The 22,512-nt window shown below is 35.9% G+C and overlaps 1 protein-coding gene and 1 long non-coding RNA gene across 9 annotated transcripts in view; both read right to left on the reverse strand.

Moving 5' to 3' along the window:
- Nucleotides 1–777: 777 nt before the first annotated feature.
- The window catches only part of BDP1 (BDP1 general transcription factor IIIB subunit), an 87,436-nt gene continuing 65,701 nt past the window's right edge, over nucleotides 778–22,512 (reverse strand). For 6 of the 8 annotated variants that reach the window (XM_082457049.1, XM_082457044.1, XM_082457046.1 and 3 more), the window contains exons 31-39: nucleotides 20,444–20,594; nucleotides 20,055–20,235; nucleotides 17,833–17,887; nucleotides 17,269–17,446; nucleotides 16,312–16,516; nucleotides 10,854–10,893; nucleotides 8,802–9,066; nucleotides 6,929–7,175; nucleotides 778–3,504 (exon numbers count right to left, since the gene is read on the reverse strand). In XM_082457049.1, the coding sequence (XP_082313175.1) occupies nucleotides 3,373–3,504; nucleotides 6,929–7,175; nucleotides 8,802–9,066; nucleotides 10,854–10,893; nucleotides 16,312–16,516; nucleotides 17,269–17,446; nucleotides 17,833–17,887; nucleotides 20,055–20,235; nucleotides 20,444–20,594 (1,454 nt within the window). In that variant the 3' untranslated portion in view covers nucleotides 778–3,372. Of the gene's footprint in view, nucleotides 3,505–6,928; nucleotides 7,176–8,801; nucleotides 9,067–10,853; nucleotides 10,894–16,311; nucleotides 16,517–17,268; nucleotides 17,447–17,832; nucleotides 17,888–20,054; nucleotides 20,236–20,443; nucleotides 20,595–22,512 lie in introns of those variants that run through there. The other 2 variants (XM_082457047.1, XM_082457048.1) reach the window with 2 other exon arrangements.
- LOC309658616 lies at nucleotides 12,823–15,256 on the reverse strand. Its single transcript, XR_014262322.1, has 3 exons — nucleotides 14,612–15,256; nucleotides 13,340–14,309; nucleotides 12,823–13,032 (listed from the first exon to the last, which is right to left on the reverse strand). It is a non-coding gene; the product is annotated as an uncharacterized lncRNA (long non-coding RNA).

Genomic DNA, 22,512 nt, shown 5'->3' on the forward strand with positions numbered 1-22,512 from the left:
GTTTTCCAGGAAAAAAAAGAGAGAAGGAAACAGTTCATCTGACAGCTTGACCATGTGAAAAGTATAAACAGAGCATTTATAACTAAGTATAAACAGACTTGCCAGAGGGTGTTGAAAGTTAAGCCACAGGTTCAAAAACAAACCCAAAGCAAATGAAAAAGTGAAACAATTCTTAACTCCAAGAAAAACAAAAAGTTGTACCAGAAAGGAAATGTCATCTTAGTTCATTAGGTGGTACAGCAGTGAAAAATGACAATTAAAACAGTACAAATACTGAATATGGATTAACCCCAAATTGTGATTAACATTGGGAGAAAGCAGGAAAAGAGTGAGAATTGTAAGAAAGTAAAATCCTTATATACCATAATAAAAGGTCAACTGACCATGTAAAAAGTCCAGGTTTACAGTATATCCATAACTAAACTTTCCCATTTGTCTTTCTCTACAGAGAAAAAAAAGTGGGAAGTAAAAAAAGAGTAAAAGAGATTGAGTTCTTTTATCCAAAAATTCATTGCAAAAGGAGCAAATAAACAAAAAAGTAAGCAACTCTTCATATGTCCCAAATGTGGGGGAAAGTCTATTTTTATTCTTTACAAAATCAAAATAATATCCTTCAGAGCATGAACATAAGAAAAAATTAATTCTCCCAAATATACTATACTCTCATGGAAGGAGGGAAGGAAGGAAGGGTAACCTGTACTTACAAAACTATTTTTTGCTCACTAACACATTAATATCTTTATTAAGTCATTTGAAAAAAAGAGGACACAACAGAAATAATATAAAATAACTTTTATTTACATAATTTACATCTATAGAATATAACTGCTTTCTTTAGAACAAGAAAATTTACAATGACAGATATTGCTTTTTGTCAAAGACTTCTTCAAGCAAGATAGTATACATGGTCACTTCTATTTCAGAAAACATGGTGGTAAACAGTGGATATTCATATTTTTATCTGTGCCTCAATCATTTACCAACAATTAGGCTTTGAAGCCATCATGTTGATCACTTGCTAAGACGTAAGTGTTCAGGAGGAAAAGTCAAGAAAAAAATAAAGACCTTTAAACATATCTCTTTTAAGATTTATAAAATACAAATTCTTCACAACATCATCTTTACATGAGTCACATTAAACACAGGTGTGAACAAGTCTTTCCACCTTGTAAGGTAAATACACTAAGTTTCTTTTTCCAAGAGTAGTTTTAAGGATATAATAGTAGGATAATTTAGTTGTCTGACTTGATTCTCTAACACAATGAATGCCCAAAGATAAAATTATCCTTTATACAGTAAGAAGTTACATCTTCCATAAAATTAACTCATTGTAGATGAACAAGAGACAGATGTTAACAAAGTTAAAATGTACATTGAACAAGGGATAAAATAATAGTTTAGCTATGACAACCTAACACCCAAACTAACATGAACTAAATGAAAAAAGCCTTTTCAGAATATGAGATTTTTAAAATTTATAAAAACAGGGCATTAAAATAGCAATGTGATTTGCTACCATGATTTCTATGACATATTAATCCCATGAAATAAATAACTGCATATCTATAGAGAATTTCCTTATAGATCCTCCTTTATGACAAAAAAGTTTAAACTGCAAATTTCACTATAAAGCAATGAATAAGAAATGCTCTAATATCAACTGTTTTCATAAATCAGGATTACTGTTATACTTGCCAAGCCAAATCCAACTTTACTAATGAACTTGAAAACTAGCCACCATTTTTTTCAAATTACAAACATAATTAGACATTAAAATATCTTCCCAACTGAAATACTGATTTCATAATGCAATCAAGGGTTTAAGTTGTCAGGCACATCTCATAACTCCAGTGGCAAATATCTCATAGGTAATGACATCAGCACCTTAAGGTAAGAAAACTACTGTCTAATGTATGGGTCAAACTAAAAACCCAACCCATCCATGTCCATCATTTAAGTATTGCCTGTAGCTGTTTTCATACTGAAATGGCAGAGTTGAGTAGTTACCACAGAGGGCATCTGGCCCACAAACTCGAAAATATTTTCCAGAAAATGTTTCTGACTCCTGATCTAATGTATTATCAACCCAGAAGGCTTTTCAAATAAAAGAATAAATCTGTTCTTTCACAAGTTTAATTTGAACCACCAAAGATTTGCTTGGGTGGGTAACAGAATTACCTATGTAAATCACAAAATCTCAAATTAAAACCAACCCTTAAATTCATATTGAAGATAATCACTGACTTAATAAAGTCTTATCTTATTTTCTGTTTTTAACATCACAATTATGTTCTGTGCATAAAGGTCTAAGTACTTAGTTCCTTATGGAGAATTTAATGGGGGAAAAAAAACTACCAAGAAATCGTTTTTTAAAGAAGGAATGTGTGTATGTGAGCATATGTGTGTGTACTGGAGACAGAGTTTTGTATGGAAATTTGCCTCATAAATAAAGTTAAGGGTTTTTTTCCCCATACAAATCCTGAGATTATCCAAGAAATAAGAAAAACAAAAAAATTCACAGTACAAAGTCAATATACTAAACTATGAGAAAAAAATGTATTCAAAATGTATATACTAGCCAAACAATTTAGTTTTATCACTTTAAATACCTTTAAAATTAAAGAGGGAAAGGAGACAAACATAAATTTGTTAATGATTTCTTTACCCATAATCTCAGGGGTAAAAATAATTAAAACTGAATATTCTTTTAAATAAAAAATTTAAAAATAAATAAGCTTTTTGATGTTTTATCTTTATAAATAGTAAGTTTAAATACTAGTTCTTCAATTAGGACTAATGTTACATCAACACGAATTAGAAAAATACACATTTTTCAGTCAAATAGCTGATAATAGAAAAGTTTTTAACATTTACCATACTAAAGTGGAGTTTCACAATTTCCTTTCACACACTTAGAGGCAACTGAAAAGGCCTTCACCATCCAAAAAAACAAAAAAACCCTAAACAAACAGAAAAAAACCTTCACAAAAGGTTTGCTAAATGTTAACTACAATCCATCTCCAAATACGTCGGCACTGTGATTTATACAGAGACATTTATCCACAACATTCCAAGATGTCCATGTGTGTTCAACACAGGAAGAGTCAAAATGTAAACAAGAGCTGTTATTTCTGTCTGAGAAAGCAGTCTTAATTGCTTGGTATTTCCAAAATGCTGAATCAATCAGAACGAAAGGAACCTCAGCAATGTTTTTCACTGATTATAAAAGCTTCAAATCAAGCCTATTAAATATTCAAAATCAACCTAAAGAAAAATTGCCAGTGAGGCTTTTTGCTAGATACTGCTTTGTTGATATAACTGACTGTGGAAATCCTAGCCTTAGAAAAAAGAAAAGAATAAAAAAGAAGACTTTTATTCTGTTTCATCCACTTCAATAAAGATATCACTAAAGAAATATTCAGAGACTGTCATTGGTTCCTCTTCCGGTTGCCGGTTTTGGACATCTTTACATTCTCCTTTCGGTAAGGGATGATTACAAGAAACCTAAAAAGATAATAAAAATAAGTATGCAGTATAACATTTATATATTGATACTGGTATTCTAAATCGATATCTGTTTGAAAAGCAATATAGCAATAAATATTAAGAGTTTTAAATATGTTTATACTCACTGACCCAATAATTTCATTTCTATGCTGTTATATTAAGGAAATAATCCTAAACATAGTAAGAGATAACCTTTGTAGCATTCGTTATAATAATAAAATTAAAATCAACAAATATACAACACTAAACATGATTAGGTTAACTGTAGTTTACACATGATTACTTCACCCTAATTTCTGTGAAAAAAAATAATATTGAAAAACATAACATTATTAAATCGAAAATGAAAACATTTTAATGACCAGAATAGAAGGACCCATGAAACAGAACAGTACATAAGGAAATATAAGAAATTAAAGCAATCCTATCAAAAATTAGCATACTTACAAATCTAGAAAAAATGAAGACAGCATGGTATTGGCAAAGGAACAGACATACATATCAATGAAATAGAAGACTAGAAATATCCCTAACACATATGGATGGAAATTTAGTATCTGATAAAAGTGATATCTCCAAAAAAATTTGAGAAAAGTTGGATGATCCAATAAATAATGTTGGACAACTGTATAACTATCTCACAAAAAGGAAAAGTCAAACCTATACTTCACCAATATATAATAAATTCTAGATGAATCAATAAACTTAAATGTAAAAACATTTTTTAAAAATCTACTATAAAATACCATGGGAAAATGTTTTTATAATCCTAGAGTTGGGGAGAGAGAGTGTGAAGCAATGACATGAAAGCCAGAAGCCAGAAAAGATCGATAAATTCACATACGTAAAAATAAAAAATGTCTGCATGGCACAAACCACCATACACAAAATCAAAAGATAAATGCCATAGAGGGAAAAAAATTTACAACCTGTATCACAGACATATGTGTTCATTAAGTCTATGAAGAATGTCAAAAATGAACAACATTGATAATACGCTAATGTAAGGAAAAAGGCCCTCTCATACACTGCTGATAAGAACAGAAACTTATATAATCCCTATGCAGGACAATCAGGCAATGTCTGGCAAAAGAATAATCATTCCTTTAGACCAGCAATTCTATTTCCAGGAATTTAACCTATAAATGTGAAAAACCGTCCATTTATAAGTTAGCTGTTACCACATTGTTTGAAATAGCAAGTAAGTAGGAATAACCTAAATGCCTACCAGTGTGAGGCCAGTATCACTCTATGGTACATCCAAACAATGGAATATTATGTAGTCATTAAAAATAATGAGGGCACTTAGTCCTGAAAATAGGAAAATTTATGTCCACGCAAAAAGCTGTGTACAAAAGTTCACAGCTTTATTCATAAAAGCAAGTGCTAGATGTCCTTTGGTGGGTAAATGAATAAACAAAACTGGTACATCCATACTATGGAATACTATTCAGCAATAAAAAGAAACAAACTATTTGATACATAAAATCATCTGGATGACTCTCTAGGGAACTACCATTGAGTGAAAAGACGCCAATCCCAAATATATGATTCCATTCATATAACACTCTTGCAATGATGAATTTAATGGCAACCAGCTTGCCAGAAGATAAAGAGAGACTGGGGAGCGGGAAGGAAGTAGGTGTGTCTATAAAAGGGCAACACAAAGGATCTCTGTGGTGATGGAACTGTTCTGTATGTTGACTGTAGCAGTGCAATATAGTGGTTATGATATTATAGGAGAGTTTTGTAAGATGTTACCACTGGGAAAAACTGGGTGAAGGGTAGATGGGATCTCTCTGTATAGTTGTTTACAACTGCATGTGAATCTACAGTTATCTCAAAATAAGAAGTTAATAATTTAAATTTTTTAAAGAGAGCAAGAGAGAGGAGGAAGCCCTTTATCTACTGTTTTGCAAGGTCTCCAAGACATACTATTAGGTGAAAAAAGCAAAGCAGAGACCGATATGCTATTATTTATGTAAAAAGGAAGAAAAATGTTTATATTTGTGTATATTAAAATGTCTCTGGAAAAGTAAACCAAAATCTGATAATACCAAATACCTGTGGAAAGGAGGAACTAGGAAGCTAAAGGACAGATGTGGGAAACTTTTTACTATAAACTCTCTTTTGTAGGTTATGAATTTTAAGACATGTGGAATATACTGCTTACTCAAAAAAATGAAGTAGCAATTTGAGAATAACATTTAGTTTAAATTCTTCCCTCACACTACATACCAAAGTCAATAACCATGAACAGAGTTAAAGTTTTAAAATTTTATACCTCTGGAGAAAAACTTTTCATTATAAAAGCAATTTAACAAATTGCAAAGAAACAAGTAATGGATTTGACTAAACATTGAAAAGTTATGTATAACAAAAATTCCTCCAAATTTAAAAAAAGTAAATAAACTTGGAAAAAATACTTGCAGTAAAGAGCTAAAAGGTACGTGGCTTATTTACATACATAAGGATCTCATACAAATTGGTAAGAAAACCAGTAAGATCCCAAAACCTATAAATCAGCAGAAGATAGGAACAAAAAAGAAAAAAAAAAAAATCAGAAAATCTAGTAAATATATGGGAAAGAACACAACTTACTAATAACTGAAGAAATGCAAATTTTAAAAATGAAATGACATTTCCACCACCCCCCCACCATTATATTAAATAAGAAAAACAAATGTATTTTGAAGAGTAATATCTCTGGCTGGCAAGAATGTGATTAAACTGGCACTGTTACACTGCTGGTAATTACAACTATTCTCCAAAGTAATTTGGCAATAATAATAAAGACTCATACAATCCTGGTCTCAGAATATAGTTGTAAGAAATAATTTAAAATATTTTTAAAACGTTAAAAATGTTCTTTACAAAAGGACTCCTTCCTTTGAGGCTCATGCTATCCAATAGATGGTCACCAGCCTTTTCTTTGTTGAGATCTGAAGTCACCCCAATATTCTTCCAAAGTCTTTGATACAAGTTCACAAAATTTTCTGCCCCAGTACTTGCTATCACAGCTTCAGAGTGCACAGAAATGAAACATGCAAACGAATTCTAATTTTACTGTTCCTTGAATTTTTGTAGGTGTCATGACATTTGCCCCAAAGGAAATAAAATGCAAGCACTGCTTTGTTTTGCTTCCACAGGTCAGAAGGGTCTTTGCAGTAAAGGAATGGCAATTAAGTGTCCATTTATGGTTAGTTCAATGGCTCTATATTAAACTAGCTGTAACTTTCTAATTCAACAAACTATCTTCTTCCAGTACAGTGGGGTAGGATAAGGAGGAGATGGAGTGGAGTTGCTCTGCAATTATTTCTGATATTCAGATGAAAATAACAATTGCCATGTTTTTCCTAGGTGAGTCTGATATCCAACCCATTCTATACAAATAAACAAACAAAGAGTAGTTATCACATACCTGAGTTGCTGAACTATCAATATTTTTAGGTTGAGTATTAACAACAACACTTGGAGATGGAAGATCAGAGGACTCTTGAGTTTTTTCCTGGCTTGTATTGAGCGGATTAGATCTTTTCAGATTCTGTCTTGATACAGGTATAAGAGGTTTCAGGCGTTTCTTGCTATGAACCTGAGTAGGTTCATCAGACTCCAAACTATTCTTTGAACATATTAAAGACAAAAATCCCAGGGGTCTTCTGCCAGGTCTAGAAATGCAAATGTAAAGATATTCAAGAATATCCAGGAAAACACATTCTTTTTTTTTTTGGCCATGCCGCCCAGCATGTGGGATCTTAGTTCCCCGACCAGGGATCGGACCCATGCTCCCTGCATTGGAAGCACACAGTCTTAACCACTGGGCCACCAGGGAAGTCCCAGGAAGACACATTCTTAATGCCAACTTCTTTCCATGAATGCTAAAATGGCACATGTGATACCACAGGAGTGGCACACCTACTAAATACTGATACACTAAGTACTGATATCACTCTGCCATGATGTATATTTGTGACAAAGGTCAAAGCTTACTCTAGAGCAGTACTTCTCAAGCTTGAAAGGCATACAAATCACGTGGGGATCTTATCAAAATGAAGATTCTGACTGAGTTGGTGGGGAAGTGGGGCCTGAGTCCTGTATTTCTACTGAGTTCTCAAATGATGTCCCTGCTGCTGGTGCCAGGACCACACTTTGAATAGAAGGGCTCTAGAGCAGGGGTCAGCAAGCTATGAGCCACAGGCCAAGTGAAGTCCACCACCTGATTCTATAAATAAGTTTACTGGAACACAGCATGCTCATCTGTTTACATATATGGTTACATATCACATATGTGGTATATTATATATACACACACCACATATGTAATATGTAACCATATATGTAAAAAGATGTGATTACATATCTGTTGAGTAGCTGAGTAGTTGCGACAGAGATATATGGCCCACAAAGCCTAAAATATATACTACATGATCTTTTACCCCAAAAATTTGCTGACCCTTGTTCTAGAATACTGCTTCTCAACTGTTTTAACCCAAACCCCCATGATGCTACCCTCATTCTATTTTCAGCACATCTCTACACCAGAAAAGATGTAGTTTATATAACAAAAACAACAGGTTCGTTAAATATGCCTTTTCAAGTTATACATGTCCTTTCCCCCACTTTCCTTTAGTGGAGGCTAGTACATGTCTTCCCTCTCCAACTCACCAACTCCACGTTAATGACCTGAATGCTGCTGACAAGCCAATAGTTATCCATAACCCAGAAGACTCACTTCTAGAGTATGAGGAAATAATGTGGGAGAGGCTGGCTTTGGGCTTAAATTCCACACTTAGTCTTATAGGGACAAAGCCAGGGTTTACCTCTTCGGTATGCCACAAGAGAGAAAAACGCACACAGTATTTGGGACTTCAATAAAACAACCCCCAGAGCTACTTCTGATGTTAGCCCTATGTCTCAGACCATCTACATCTGCACTGGCAGCTACTGTATGGTAGAATAAATAATTATTAAAATAATAACCATGAACAATCTGGAAAAGAAAGTGTGCAATACTAAATTCTAAAGATTTTCTATCTAAAATCAAAGTTTCAGCACTTAAAGTTAAGCTCTTGTCATATGCAATGTCCTCCGAAAGTGTTTGACCTTACTGTATTTCCTTTGGTGACACCCCTTTCCTTTACATTTCTGACAGAGGGGTATGATTACAAAACACCATCCTTAGTACTGGACTTAGTCATTATACATGTTACACCTATTCCATATAGGTAATATTTATCCACTGAGAGAGAAAAATGGAGAGAGAGAAACATTTATTAAAGATTTTCTCATGATACCTGGATAGTGGGGTTTTTGAAGACGATGTGATGCTATCCATTTGTTCAGACTTAGAAGCAGCACAAGTTCCTTTTTCCTTATCAGACACCACTATCTCATCCTGAGGTAACTGAGATGTATTCTTTTCTTGTGTATCTGTTATTTTATCAAGAGGTTTAGATCTGATACTCTGAAAAGTTGGTTCAAGTTGCTCTTTCTGAGGTTCTGGAATTGTATGTGTGTTTCCTGAGGTAGGGAAGATACCTTGTCCCTTGTAAGACTCTCCTTCAAAAAAGAAAATAAATGGTAAGCACACATATTGAAATTAATACATCCAATTAAATTGCAATATTTGAAGAAGAAAACCCATGATATTCTGTCATGAACCTACCCTAACAAGAGTAAGCTAAATTAAAAATTAGTGGACTATTAGGAATATTATAATGGGTAAAAGCTATGGCAACAGCTTCTACCTTCAGATGTAAAATAGTCATATCAATATATTTTGACTTAGAAAAGCTTTCTCCATAAATATTTCCTAAACTAGCAAAATGAAAAAGCGATCACTTTCTAATTAAGGGTAAAGCTAAGGTCAGAATGGCCATCATCACAAAATCTACAGTCAATAAATGCTGGAGAGGGTGTGGAGAAAAGGGAACCTTCCTACACTGTTGGTGGGAATATAAATTGGTACAGTCACTATGGAGAACAGTATGGAGTTTCCTTAAAAAAACTAAAAATAGAGCTACCATATGATCCAGCAATACCACTCCTGGGCACATAACTGGAAAAAACAATAATTCGAAAAGATACATGTACCCCAATGTTCATTGCAGCACTATTTACAGTAGCCATGACATGGAAGCAACCTCAATATCCATCAACGGAGGAATGGATAAAGAAGATGTGGTACACGGGGCTTCTCTGGTGGCACAGTGGTTGAGAATCTGCCTGCCAATGCAGGGGACACAGGTTCGAGCCCTGGTCTGGGAAGATCCCACATGCCGCGTAGCAACTGGGCCCGTGAGCCACAACTACTGAGCCTGCGCGTCTGGAGCCTGTGCTCCGCAACAAGAGAGGCTGCGATAGTGAGAGGCCTGCGCACCGCGATGAAGAGTGGCCCCCGCTCGCCGCAACTAGAGAAAGCCCTCGCACAGAAACGAAGACTCAACACAGCCAAAAATAAATAAATAGATAAATAAATTTATTTAAAAAAAAAAAGAAGATGTGGTACATATATACAATGAAATATTACTCAGCCATAAGAAAGAACGAAAAATGCCATTTGTAGCAACATGGATGGACCTAGAGATTGTCATACTGAGTGAAGTTAAGTCAGACAGAGAAAGACAAATATCACATGATATCGCTTATATGTGAAATCTAAAAAGATGATACAAATGAACCTATTTACAAAACAGAAATAGAGTCACAGATATAGAAAACAAACTTACGGTTACCAAGGGGGAAAGGGCGGAGGGTGGGGAGAGGGATAAATTAGGAGATTGGGATTGACAAATACACACTACTATATATAAAATAGGTAACTAATAAGAACCTACTGTATAGCACAGGGAGCTCTACTCAATACTCTGTAATGACCTATATGGGAATAAAATCTAAAAAAGAGTGGAGTTATACATATACATATGTATCAGTTATACATATATATAACTGATTCACTTTGCTGTACAGCAGAAACTAACACAACATTGTAAATCAACTATACTCCAATAAAAATTAATTAAAAACAAAAAAGGGTAAAGCTAAGGACCTATAAAAACTCCTTAATACCCAGCTTTCTAATTCCTTAAATGTAGTTGTTGAGCTTTTACAGGAAATCCTGGAGCCATATTGTTTTCTATTAAATACAGGATGAAAGTAGCTTTTCATGGTCACCAAAGTGCCAAATCTAAGATCTCAGAAGGGAAGAAAAACTTCTAATAATAAAGCCGTGATTCTTAGAGAAAAATGAGGAAAACTCTGCTTCAATCCCAAATTTAAACAAGATATATCAAAAATAATCAGGGGTACTTAGCAAAATGCAATCACATTAAAATTTATGTACTCACCTGTTTTCTCCAAAACATTTATTAATTCCTTTGAACACACCTGTTTTAAGAAAATTTACAAAAAAAAAATTAGAAATCTATTTGTCAAATAAAATTAATTTTATTTCCTTCTTTCTTTCTTAAGTAAAGAAAACCTGTACTTCCCAGAAAGCGCTAGGGTCAGACATGTTTTATGGGAATTCTACCAAACATTTATGAAAAACACACTGCAACTATTATTTAAATTATTCCACAGCATAGCAGAAGAGGGAAAGCTTCCAAATGCCTTTTATAAATCAAGCATAATAATGATACCAACTAACCAGTCTCAAATCAGTGCAAAAATATCAAATGAAATATGACAAGCATAATTTAGCAGCACATCAAAAGACTAAAACATCACGATCAAATAGAGTTTGTTTGGGAATTCCCTGGCGGTCCAGTGGTTAGGACTCCACGCTTTCACAGCTGAGGGTGCGGGTTCAATCCCTGGTCAGGGAACTAAGATCCCACAAGCTTCGAGGCACAGCCAAAAAAAAAAAAAAAAGTTTGTTTCAGGAATACAAAGATGATTTAATATTATAAAACATATTAATAAAAATCAACAGATCTGAGGAGAAAAATAATATCATCTCTCTATTTGTAGGAAAAGTGTCCAATAATACCATTCTTTAAAAAAACGTAAAATTGAACAGACAGGAATTTTCTTAACACCGTAAAATACAACTATTGCAATCCGAAAGGCAGCATCCCGCTTCATAAACACTGGAAGTATTCCCATTAAAGTCAGGAATAAGAAAAAGTTGTCCACTATTAGGGCTATTTTCTGATTTTTTTTAAGTTGTATTAGCCAATATAATTAGAAAAAAAGAAATTAAAGGTGTAAAAAGTAGAAGAGAAGAATTAAAATTATATTTGCAGATGATATGACTGTTTACTAAGAAAACTCAAGAGACCAAGTGAAAAATTACTACACAAAATGAGGGTAATTCAGTAACGCTCTCTAGATTAAAAAGAATTCAATGATAATAGCAACAAAAAAGATAAAATACTTAGATATAATCCAATAAGAAATGTACCAGATTTATATGAAGAAGAACTTAAAATACCCCTGAGAGACAGACACAAAAGAAGTCTTAAACAATTGGAAAGACACACTGTGTTTCTGGACAGGAAGATTCAACATCACATTTATGATGTCAATTTTCTCTATGTTCATCTGTCAACTTAGTATGATCCTAACACAAGTACCAATAGGGTTTTGTTTTTTTTTTAAGCTCTGAATAAGCTAATTCTGAAATTAATATAAACTTTAAAACATATAAGCAGACTTCCCTGGTGGCACAGTGGTTAAGACATCCGCCTGCCAATGCAGGGGACACAGGTTCGAGCCCTGGTCCAGGAAGATCCCACATGCTGCTGAGCAACTAAGCCCATGCGCCACACTACTGAGCCTGCGCTCTAGAGCCTGTGAGCCACAGCTACTGAAGCCCTCGTGCCTAGAGCCCGTGCTCCGCAACAAGAGAAGCCACCGCAGTGAGAAGCCCGTGCACCGCAATGAAGAGTAGCCCCCGCTCGATGCAACTAGAGAAAGTCCGCGCGCAGCAAGAAGACCCAACACAGCCAAGAAAAAAAAAAACATAAGTGACTAGGAAAAACTTGGAAAAAGAAGAAAATTGTATTGGTGGTTGGGGAGAGGGACAGACTATCCCTTTTTTTTTTTTTCTTAATTTATTTTATTTATTTATTTTTGGCTGCATTGGGTCTTAGTTGCTGTGTGCAGTCTTTCTCTAGTTGTGGAGAGTGGGGGCTACTCTTGTTGCGGAGCATGGGCTCTAGGCACGAGGGCTTCAGTAGCTGTGGCTCACTGGCTCTAGAACGCAGGCTCAGTAGTTGTGGCGCACAGGCTCAGTTGCTCCACGGCATGTGGGATCTTCTTGGACCAGGGCTCGAACCCGTGTCCCCTGCATTGGCAGGCGGATTCTTAACCACTGCGCCACCAGGGAAGCCCCCAGACTATCCCTTTTTAAGATAGTAAAGCACTTAAAAGCTACAATAATTAAAACAGTGTGATACTAGCTCCAGAACAAATACGTAAATCAATGAAGAAGAAAGGAAAGTTCAGGAATATGCCCAAATATGTATGGGAATTTAATATCTGACAAAAGTGGAATTTCATTTTATTTTTTAAAAAATACACCTTTAGGGGCTTCCCTGGTGGTGCAGTGGTTGAGGGTCTGCCTGCCAATGCAGGGGACACGGGTTCGAGCCCTGGTCTGGGAGGATCCCACATGCCACAGAGCAGCTGGGCCTGTGGGCCACAATTGCTGAGCCTGCGCGTCTGGAGCCTGTGCTCCGCAGCAAGAGAGGCCGCAATAGTGAGAGGCCCGCGCACCCACGATGAGGAGTGGCCCCCGCTTGCCGCAACTAGAGAAAATCCCTCACACAGAAACGCAGACCCAACACAGCCAAAAATAAATAAATAAATAATTTTTAAAAAAATACACCTTTATTTTATTTTTTGGCCACACCGTGCAGCATGCAGGATCTTAGTTCCCTGACCAGGGATTGAACCCGTGCCCCCTGTGGTGGCAGCTCAGAGCCTTAACCACTGGACCACCAGGGAAGTCCCCAAAAGTAGAATTTTAAATCAGCAGACAAAAGATGAATTATTCAATAAATGGTGCTGGGACAAACGGATATGCATCTGGGGAAAATTAAGTTGGTTCCACTGTTCTTAAAACCAAAATAAATTTTATAGAAATCAATATTAATTAAAAGAATTTATATTACATTCAAGGTAGACCTTCAATATATAACATACTGCATAATCTATACATAAAAAGATAATAGGGACTTCCCTGGTGGCACAGTGGTTAAGAAACCACCTGCCAATGCAGGGGACACGGGTTCAAGCCCTGGTCCAGGAAGATCCCACATGCCGCAGAGCAACTAAGTCCGTGTGCCACAACTACTGAGTCCACGTGCCACAATTGCTGAAGCCCGCGTGCCTAGAGCCCGTGCTCCACGGCAGGAGAGGCCACTGCAATGAGAGGCCCGTGCACCACAAGGAGGAGTAGCCCCCGCTCACTGCAACTAGAAAAAGCCCACACGCGGCAATGAAGACCCAATGCAGCCAAAAATAAATAAGTAAATAAATTTAAAAAAAAAAAAGACTAATAAAAAAATTTTTTTTTTTTTTTTGGCCATGCTCCACGGCTTGCGAGATCTTAGTTCCCCTACCAGGGATCGAACCCAGGTCCCAGCAGTGAGAGCACCGAGTCCTAACCACTGGAATGCCAGGGAATTCCCCAAAAGACTGATATATCTGATTACAGAAAAATAAAAAGTATTTGCATGTCTATCTGAGTGTGGTGTATATACATTCTAGAATTTAAAATTATAACTTCGGCTATTTATAAGCAACTTTTTATCATTAAAATGCTGAAAACAGTTTAGAAAATAAAAGCCACAGTGCTTCCCTGGTGGCGCAGCGGTTGAGAGTCCGCCTGCCAATGCAGGGGACACGGGTTCGAGCCCTGGTCTGGGAGGATCCCACATGCCGCGGAGCGGCTAGGCCCGTGAGCCACAATTGCTGGGCCTGCGCGTCTGGAGCCTGTGCTCCGCAACAAGAGAGGCCACGATGGTGAGAGGCCTGCGCGCCGCGATGATGAGTGGCCCCCGCTTGCCGCAACTGGAGGGGGCCCTCGCACAGAAATGAAGACCCAACACAGCCATAAATAAATAAATAAATAAATAAATATTTAAAAGCCACAAACAGGCCCAAGAGACACTATACATACTTTTCTTATATATTGAGTCACACCAATGTATATCTATCATTTTTTAAATGGCCTATTTTAAACTGGTGACCTAGTTTTGCATGTAGTGATGTACTGTGATCTTTTTTCCATGTCATTAAATATACTTTTAAAATAAAATGAAACAATGTCTGCATGGAATGCTGACAAAATGTTGAAACAGGATGACTGATACACAGGGATACATTATACTAGCCAGTCTACCTTTTTAAATGTTTGAAAACTTTCTCATTAAAAAGTTAAGCAGGGGTTTCCCTGGTGGCGCAGTGGTTGAGAGTCTGCCTGCCAATGCAGGGGACACGGGTTCGAGCCCTGGTCTGGGAGGATCCCACATGCCACGGAGCAACTGAGCCCGTGAGCCACAACTACTGAGCCTGCGCGTCTGGAGCCTGTGCTCCGCAACAAGAGAGGCCACGACAGTGAGAGGCCCGCACATCACAATGAAGAGTGGCCCCTGCTCGCCGCAACTAGAGAAAGCCCTCGCACAGAAACGAAGACCCAACACAGCCAAAAATAAAAGTAAATAAATAAATAAATTTTAAAAAAAGTTAAGCAAAAAAAGTCTGTATGAGAAAATCACAAAAAGTAGAGTTAAAAGACAACAATCTGAGAAAAAAAAATTTGCAACTCATATCACAGACATAAAAAACAGAGAGTTCCTCCAAATCTACAAGACAAAGATCAACAAACCCAATTGAAAAATGGGTAAAGAGTATAGAGTCACGTCAAAGGAAAGGAAATACAACTGGTTCTTAAGCATATGAAAAGATGTTCAACCTTACTCATAGTAAGAGAAATTAAAAACTATTCCAGGATACCATTTTTTAACCTATCAGATATGGCAGAATACACCGCCTCTGTTGTCTACTATCATCTAAGGACTATTGGTCTTCAACTGTCCCTTTGAGAATATAGATTCTAATTTTTCCATAGTGTTGTTCTATAGTGTAGTAACTTATGATTACCAGAAACAAAAACAAGAGGGTGCTTAAGAAACTTACAACACAGTGGCTGGTAACTGAATCTGCACTGTATTGTCAGGCGTCCCTAAGGTAGTGATGACTGAGCTAAAGAAGTCTGTGTTTTGCAAGGGAATGTTTCATAAATGAAGAGACAGCAAAAGAAAAGCCCTGGGACATGAGGAGTATGGTGCATTTGAGAAACTGAAAGATGGTCAATGTGGCTAGCGAGGCAGAGACCAGCACAAGATGAGATTAGACACAGAAAACAGCCAAACAAAAACAGTGCCTTAGAGGTTCTGGTTTTATTCCTAAGAGCAACGGGAAGCTTTAAGCATTATGATAATGGTAGTGATGATATCACTATTACCATTTTACACAGTAGGGAACTCATTCAGAGAAGTGAAGAATCTTGCCTAAGATCCCACAGCTGTTAAGTGGTACAGCCAAGATCCACATCTGTATGATGCTTTCAGCTTAATTTTTAGCCAATGACACTGAGCTGGGAATGGGTTTTCTGATTAATATCCATCAATTTTCACCTAGAACTGGCTGAAAGTAAAAATCCAAAACTGGTTTTATCTGGATTATTTATGGCAAAAAGTATTAGAGCTATCTTTATATAAAGAGTCTAAAGGAAAAAGAAAAACAGATCCGTTGCAATACGGCCGTCTTACTTGCTTAATGATACCATCTTACCTCAGAGGTATATTTTTGACAATCGTCTCTTAAAGTGAGTGAACTTTTTTTGGCAGGAGGAACATGGTCACTTTCATCAAGCCTACAATGAAATCTCTTCCTAGATACAAGATCCAAATTAGCAGGAGGCTTTTCGGAATCATCTCTTCCAGAATTAGATAAACACATGTCATCCTGACCAGCTGAAGTTACTGGAAAACTGATACTGCATAGAAAATACACACACATTAAATTAGTTATTTTATGAGGTTAAAGCCTGAGCTATTCCAATGAAAACTGCCAAAAAACTTCAAAGTAACTATTATATACATGGCCATGGCCACAAAAATGTTAGTTTTGAGCTCCATTCATACTTAAAAGCTCACAACTTAAGTTCCATAATATTGAATTAAATCTGAGGCATAAAAATAATGTTTTCTTTGCCAGTAAAGTTAAATTTTAGTCTAAAATGCCTCTTCCTAATATAAAGGGCTTCAATTTCTAATGTTACTTGATAGACAATTAAGCATCTTAACCAATGACTATTAAAATACAACTTAAGAATTCTACAGCAAAGAATTAAAATGAATATCAAAAATATTTTTAAATGTATCCTTTGTACTATTTTTGCAACTTTCTGTGAATGTATATTTATTTCAGAATTTAAAAAATATATAAATGTATACAAAGTAACCTTTAACAGATGCTATTTTATGATCCAGATTGCTAAATTTTTTTAGCTTTCAAAATACTTAATATACCAACAAAGTTTCATACAAAAGTATTATATTATACATTTAAATGGCATCCTTATCAGATATAAAATCAGTAATTTCTTCTCTAATTTACCACATAATTACTAAATAAGATCTCCACGACAACTACAAATAATGTTGGTGAATGGCTTGTTCAATCGATACTGTTCAATTCATAAAGCACCCCTTCCCCCTAGCAAAAACAATTTAGTTGATTCATTACCTCATGTCCCCCCTTTCTTCTGTATTCACTGATTTGACCAATATGGGGGCTGGCAGTAAAGGGTTTGGCATTAACTGCATAGTAGTATCAGCAAATTCTTCTACTGCACTGGTTGGGATTTCCACCAGAGTTAAAATGAATGCTTGTTCATCCTCACCTTCTTGATGTACATTAGCAACTAGATTCATTATCAAAGTTTAAAAGTTAGTAATGAACCATGAAATGACAGAAAATCATTAATTTATTTCACTTCTAAAAAGTCTCATGACAACTTATCCCGAAGAATAAAAAACTAAATTATACCCCTCAAGAAACAAATAAATAAAAATTTCTTAAAGGATAAAGATGATTCACTATGGAGAAGATTCATAATTCCTTTTTTTTTTTAAGATTTATAATTCTGAATAACAAAACTTATATACAAAATACTTCAAGTTTTTTGTTTGTTTTTTTAATTTAAGGCCATCATAGACCAACAAAAACTGCTTTGTTTTTCCAAAGTCAAATGGGCAGTAAAAAACATACTATTAGGTTCTAAGACTCTACTGAAGCAGATTATCATACCTGTTAGGTCTTGAGGATTGTTTATATTCTCTTGTTGGACTTCTGGAATACTACACTGCCATAAAAAATTAAAATGAAAGAGTGAGATTGACCAAATCTCAGTTTTAAAAAGTTTTCCTGACAATGTGATATTGTGAACAGTTATTGTTTCAAAACTCAACAACTTATCTAACCTATATATAGAATTTTTCAAGTGTTTTGAAACTTTTAGTTGTACCAATAAAATTTTGATTCATTTAAATAAACACACATATATATATATATATATATATATATATATATATACACAAGGGAATTATGACTAAATTGTTAAATACGTGCAGGCTATGAAATGATTTCTGAAGTAACAGAAAAGGGAGATCCAAACCCTTCAACCTTCTCTCTATCCCCATCACAGCAGCCACTGTACCATTAGTAGGTGACATGTATATGGAAGCAAACTGGTCTCCTTGCCCCCAGCATGGTTCCCTCCAATCTGTTTTCCACAAAACTGTAAACACTGTTTTCTCTAAAATGAAATTCCAATTGTAATTCTCTACTGCTTAAGATCTTAAAACTTTCATTTTGCAACCAACAATGTCAGTAATTGATTCAGGCAAGAATCATCAATGCATACTAAATTACTGACTAAGTGGAAAAGATGCAATTATAATGGAGAAAACTGGTAGGTACCATTCTACCCAAGTGATCAGTCAGCAACACCAATAATGGGACAAACCAACATTATGTGTGCCCTGATATGATGCAAAAGAAGAGCAAAACATCACCTATGTAGTACTCTTGCAAAAAAACGTTTAACCTGAATCTAATAATGAGGAAGCAGTAAAAGAAATCCAGATTATAGACTAGCTTGGACTCTTCTAAAATGTCAAGTACACAAAAGAGGAAAAAGGGCAAGAGGACTACTCTAGATTAAAAGAGTAAGAAGAAATGACAGCTAAATGCACTGTAAGAGGTTTGGCTGCAACTGTATATTACACATTATTATTAAATCAATTCTAGGTAGTATGGTAATATTGAGTGTGGTAATAGTATTGTCATTTTTCTGTAAGAGAAGGTCCTTGGTCTTAGATACAAGCTGGAGTATTTGTGGGTGACGGCTCATGTCTACAACTTACTTTCATATGGTTTAGTTGTTTTAAAGTACCTACCAAGATGGAGAGCAACACAGAGAGAGAATAATGTTTAGAGCTAGGCATGCACGCAAATGAGGCAAAATGTTCACAGATTTCTATGTAAGATTCTTGCAACTTTTCTCTAAATTTGAAATTATTTCAAAATAAAAATTAAAAAGTTGGGGGGTAGGGGGAAATCCCATAACTTTGGATGTAACCCAAACTCCTTAGCAAGCCATAAAAATTCATTTTATGATCTGTCCCCAGGCTACCTAACTTCACCTCTAAGCACTTTCTTCATTTATATTCCACTCACAGCTACTTATACAGTCCCTGAGCATGTCATACTGTTTCACACTTGTTCTTTGTACATGTTCCTCTCCCTGTAACTGGCTAATTCATACTTGTTCTTCCAGATCAAGGATTTGCTCAGTGCTAGATGCACATTAGAATAACCTGGGGAACTTTAAAAAAAAAAAAAAGCTAATGCCTGGGCTCCGCCCACTGCTCCCACCAGATTAGTTTTGCTGGATTGGGTTGAGGGCCACTCCAACTGAGTCTCACACAACTCTCTTTCATAGCACCTATCAGACTGAGTTTAACCATTCATTTACTCATCTGTTCCTCACAAGGTTGTATTCCAAGTATCTCACACAGTATTGCACACACAACATCTCAATAAACACTTGCTCTGAGAATGAACTTCTCAGATCCAGAGGCTAAGAAGCAAGAGTTCTCTCTGTACAAAACACTTTCTTTTTCAAAGCTTTTACAACAAAGCTAGGTATTGGTTATTTTATCTCTATGTTCCAGAGACTAAAAACATATTCAGTACATTCTCGCAAAGGTAAAATTATAGGGAAAAAAAAAAAGATCAGTGGTTGTCAGAGGTGGGGGGTGGAGAGAAGGAGTAATTAAAAAAGGACCCTGGAAAAGTTGGGGAGTGATGGAATTGTTCATGTATTGGTTATACGATTATATACGTTTATGAAAATCTGTAGAACTGAACACTAAAAAGGACAAAGTTTATTGTGTGTAAATTAGAACTTAACATTTTAAATAAGGAATAAACAGCTAGCCACCCCGTTATATTTTACATTCGTTTACCTCTGGCACATGAAGTATAAGCACACTGTCTCCGTTAGAGTCCTTTCCCAGGGGCTCTTCGACAGAACTCTCACCAAGACCCGTACCCAAACCAAGTGTGTGGGGCCTTGACTCAGACGAAACAACAGGGGCAACTGAAGACAGCTGAACCTCTGCAGACCTCCCTTCTTCATCTTCATCTCTGAAAGACAGATTAGTATGTATCTGAAATCAAGGAGACAACCACAGAACTATGTTTAGAGCTAGGTATGTCAAAGTTCATCTAATTTAATGGTTTTCAAACTTTTAAGATAGATTTAATGCAACAGAACAAATTCTTACAGCTACTGCTTATGCCTATAGTTGACACAGAATATAAATCAAATACCAGAATATCTTTCCTCTTTTACCTTCCAGTTAGGCATGCTTCTTGTGAAATACTGGTTTCTTCAATACCGTGTACAGATGCCAATTTGCTCTGCTCCTTACTCTCTGCTGTTGTAACTGATTCAAGGTTTTTATCTTCTAATTCTCTTCCTTTAGAAGCATTTTTCTCAGTTTCTTAAATAAAAAACACATTTAAAATACAGCCCAAAATAGTAAAGTCAAAATCTCCATATTAGAAACATATTCTTTTTTCAAAGATCACTACATAGTGGCTCTTCCAAACTTCTCTTAATCCAAAAAGCAAGCTTATTCACATGGCAAAAAGGTGGTCTGGGTCAATTACACTTTTTAACATAAATGAGATAATTAATGAGTCTGCACTGCACACATTTCACTCCTGGCAGCCGCAGCTATTGTATCTCTACTTTACTGTAATAGCAGGTATGATCAGAAACCCACATACAGAAGAGGTTTAGAGGTGGGTACACATCAGGCCTGGCTGGTTCCACCTTGGGGGAAGTGTTGGGGAGGGAGCTGTTCTGTGATGAATAATATCACAAAGCGGAAGAAAATGACGTCTGTATAAAAGAGGTAACTGGGGTCTGCACACTGAGAGACCTTCCGGGTACCGCTCAAGCCAAAGTAATGAATTAACTAATTGAACCACAGGAATTGTTGGCGAAAAGAAAATCCCAGAGATCAAGAACCCCAAAACAGGGAAAAGATGATGCTAACTATCCAGATCTTCTACGTGTGGGGCTGAATACAATCTAGGCAGCCCACCACTTACACTGCTTCTCCTGCTCCCACTAGTACCCTAAGAGATTGGGACCTTGGCAGGGACGGGACATGGAAAGTATAGTGAGGCTATTGAAAAAATGAAATAAGAGCACTATGCAACCATACAGAAAGATTTTTTGTCAATATATTAATCTTTAAAAACAGCACTAACATATAAAGAACTCAATAATAAAAAGAAAAATAACTCAATTATAAAATGAGCATAGGGACTTCCCTTGCGGTTCAGTGGTTAAGACTCTGCCTTCCAATATAGGGAGTGCGGGTTTGATCTCTGGTCGGGGAGCTAAGATCCCACATGCCTCACAGCCAAAAAAAAAAAAAAAACCAAAACAGAAGCAATACTGTAACAAATTCAATAAAGACTTTAAAAATGATCCACATCAAAAAAAATAAAAAATAAAAAAATAAAAATAAATAAAACGAGCATAGATCTTGAGAGACATTTCTCTAAAGAAGATATGCAAATAAGCACATAAAAAGATACTCAACATCATTAGTGAACAGGGAAATGCAAATCAAAACCACAATGAGATACCACAGAAATACAAAGGATCATAAGAGACTACTACAAACAACTATATGCCAATAAAATGGACAACTTGGAAGAAATGGACAAATTCTTAGAAAGGTACAACCTTCCAAGACTGAACCAGGAAGAAACAGAAAATATAAACAGACCAATCACAAGTAATGAAATTGAAACTTCAATTAAAAATCTTCCAACAAACAAAAGTCCAGGACCAGATGGCTTCACAGGCAAATTCTATCAAACATTTGGAGAAGAGCTAACACCCATCCTTCTCAAGCTCTTCCAAAAAATTGCAGAGGAAGGAACACTCCCAAGATCATTCTACGAAGCCACCATCACCCTGATACCAAAACCAGACAAAGATATCACAAAGAAAGAAAATTACAGGCCAATATCACTGATGAACATAGACACAAAAATCCTCAACAGAATACTAGCAAACAGAATCCAACAACACAAATCAATCAATGTGATACACCATATTAACAAATTAAAGAATAAAAACCATATGATCATCTCATTAGATGCAGAAAAAGCTTTTGACAAAATTCAACACCCATTTATGATAAAAACTCTCCAGAAAGTGGGCATAGAGAGAACCTACCTCAACATAATAAAGGCCATATATGACAAACCCACAGCAAACATCATTCTCAATGGTGAAAAACTGAAAGCATTTCCTCTAAGATCAGGAACAAGACAAGGATGTCCACTCTCACCACTATTAATCAACATAGTTTTGGAAGTCTTAGCCACGGAAAT

This window comes from Balaenoptera physalus, assembly GCF_965194825.1.
Source record: "Balaenoptera physalus genome assembly, chromosome: 3".
NCBI lineage: Eukaryota > Metazoa > Chordata > Mammalia > Artiodactyla > Balaenopteridae > Balaenoptera > Balaenoptera physalus.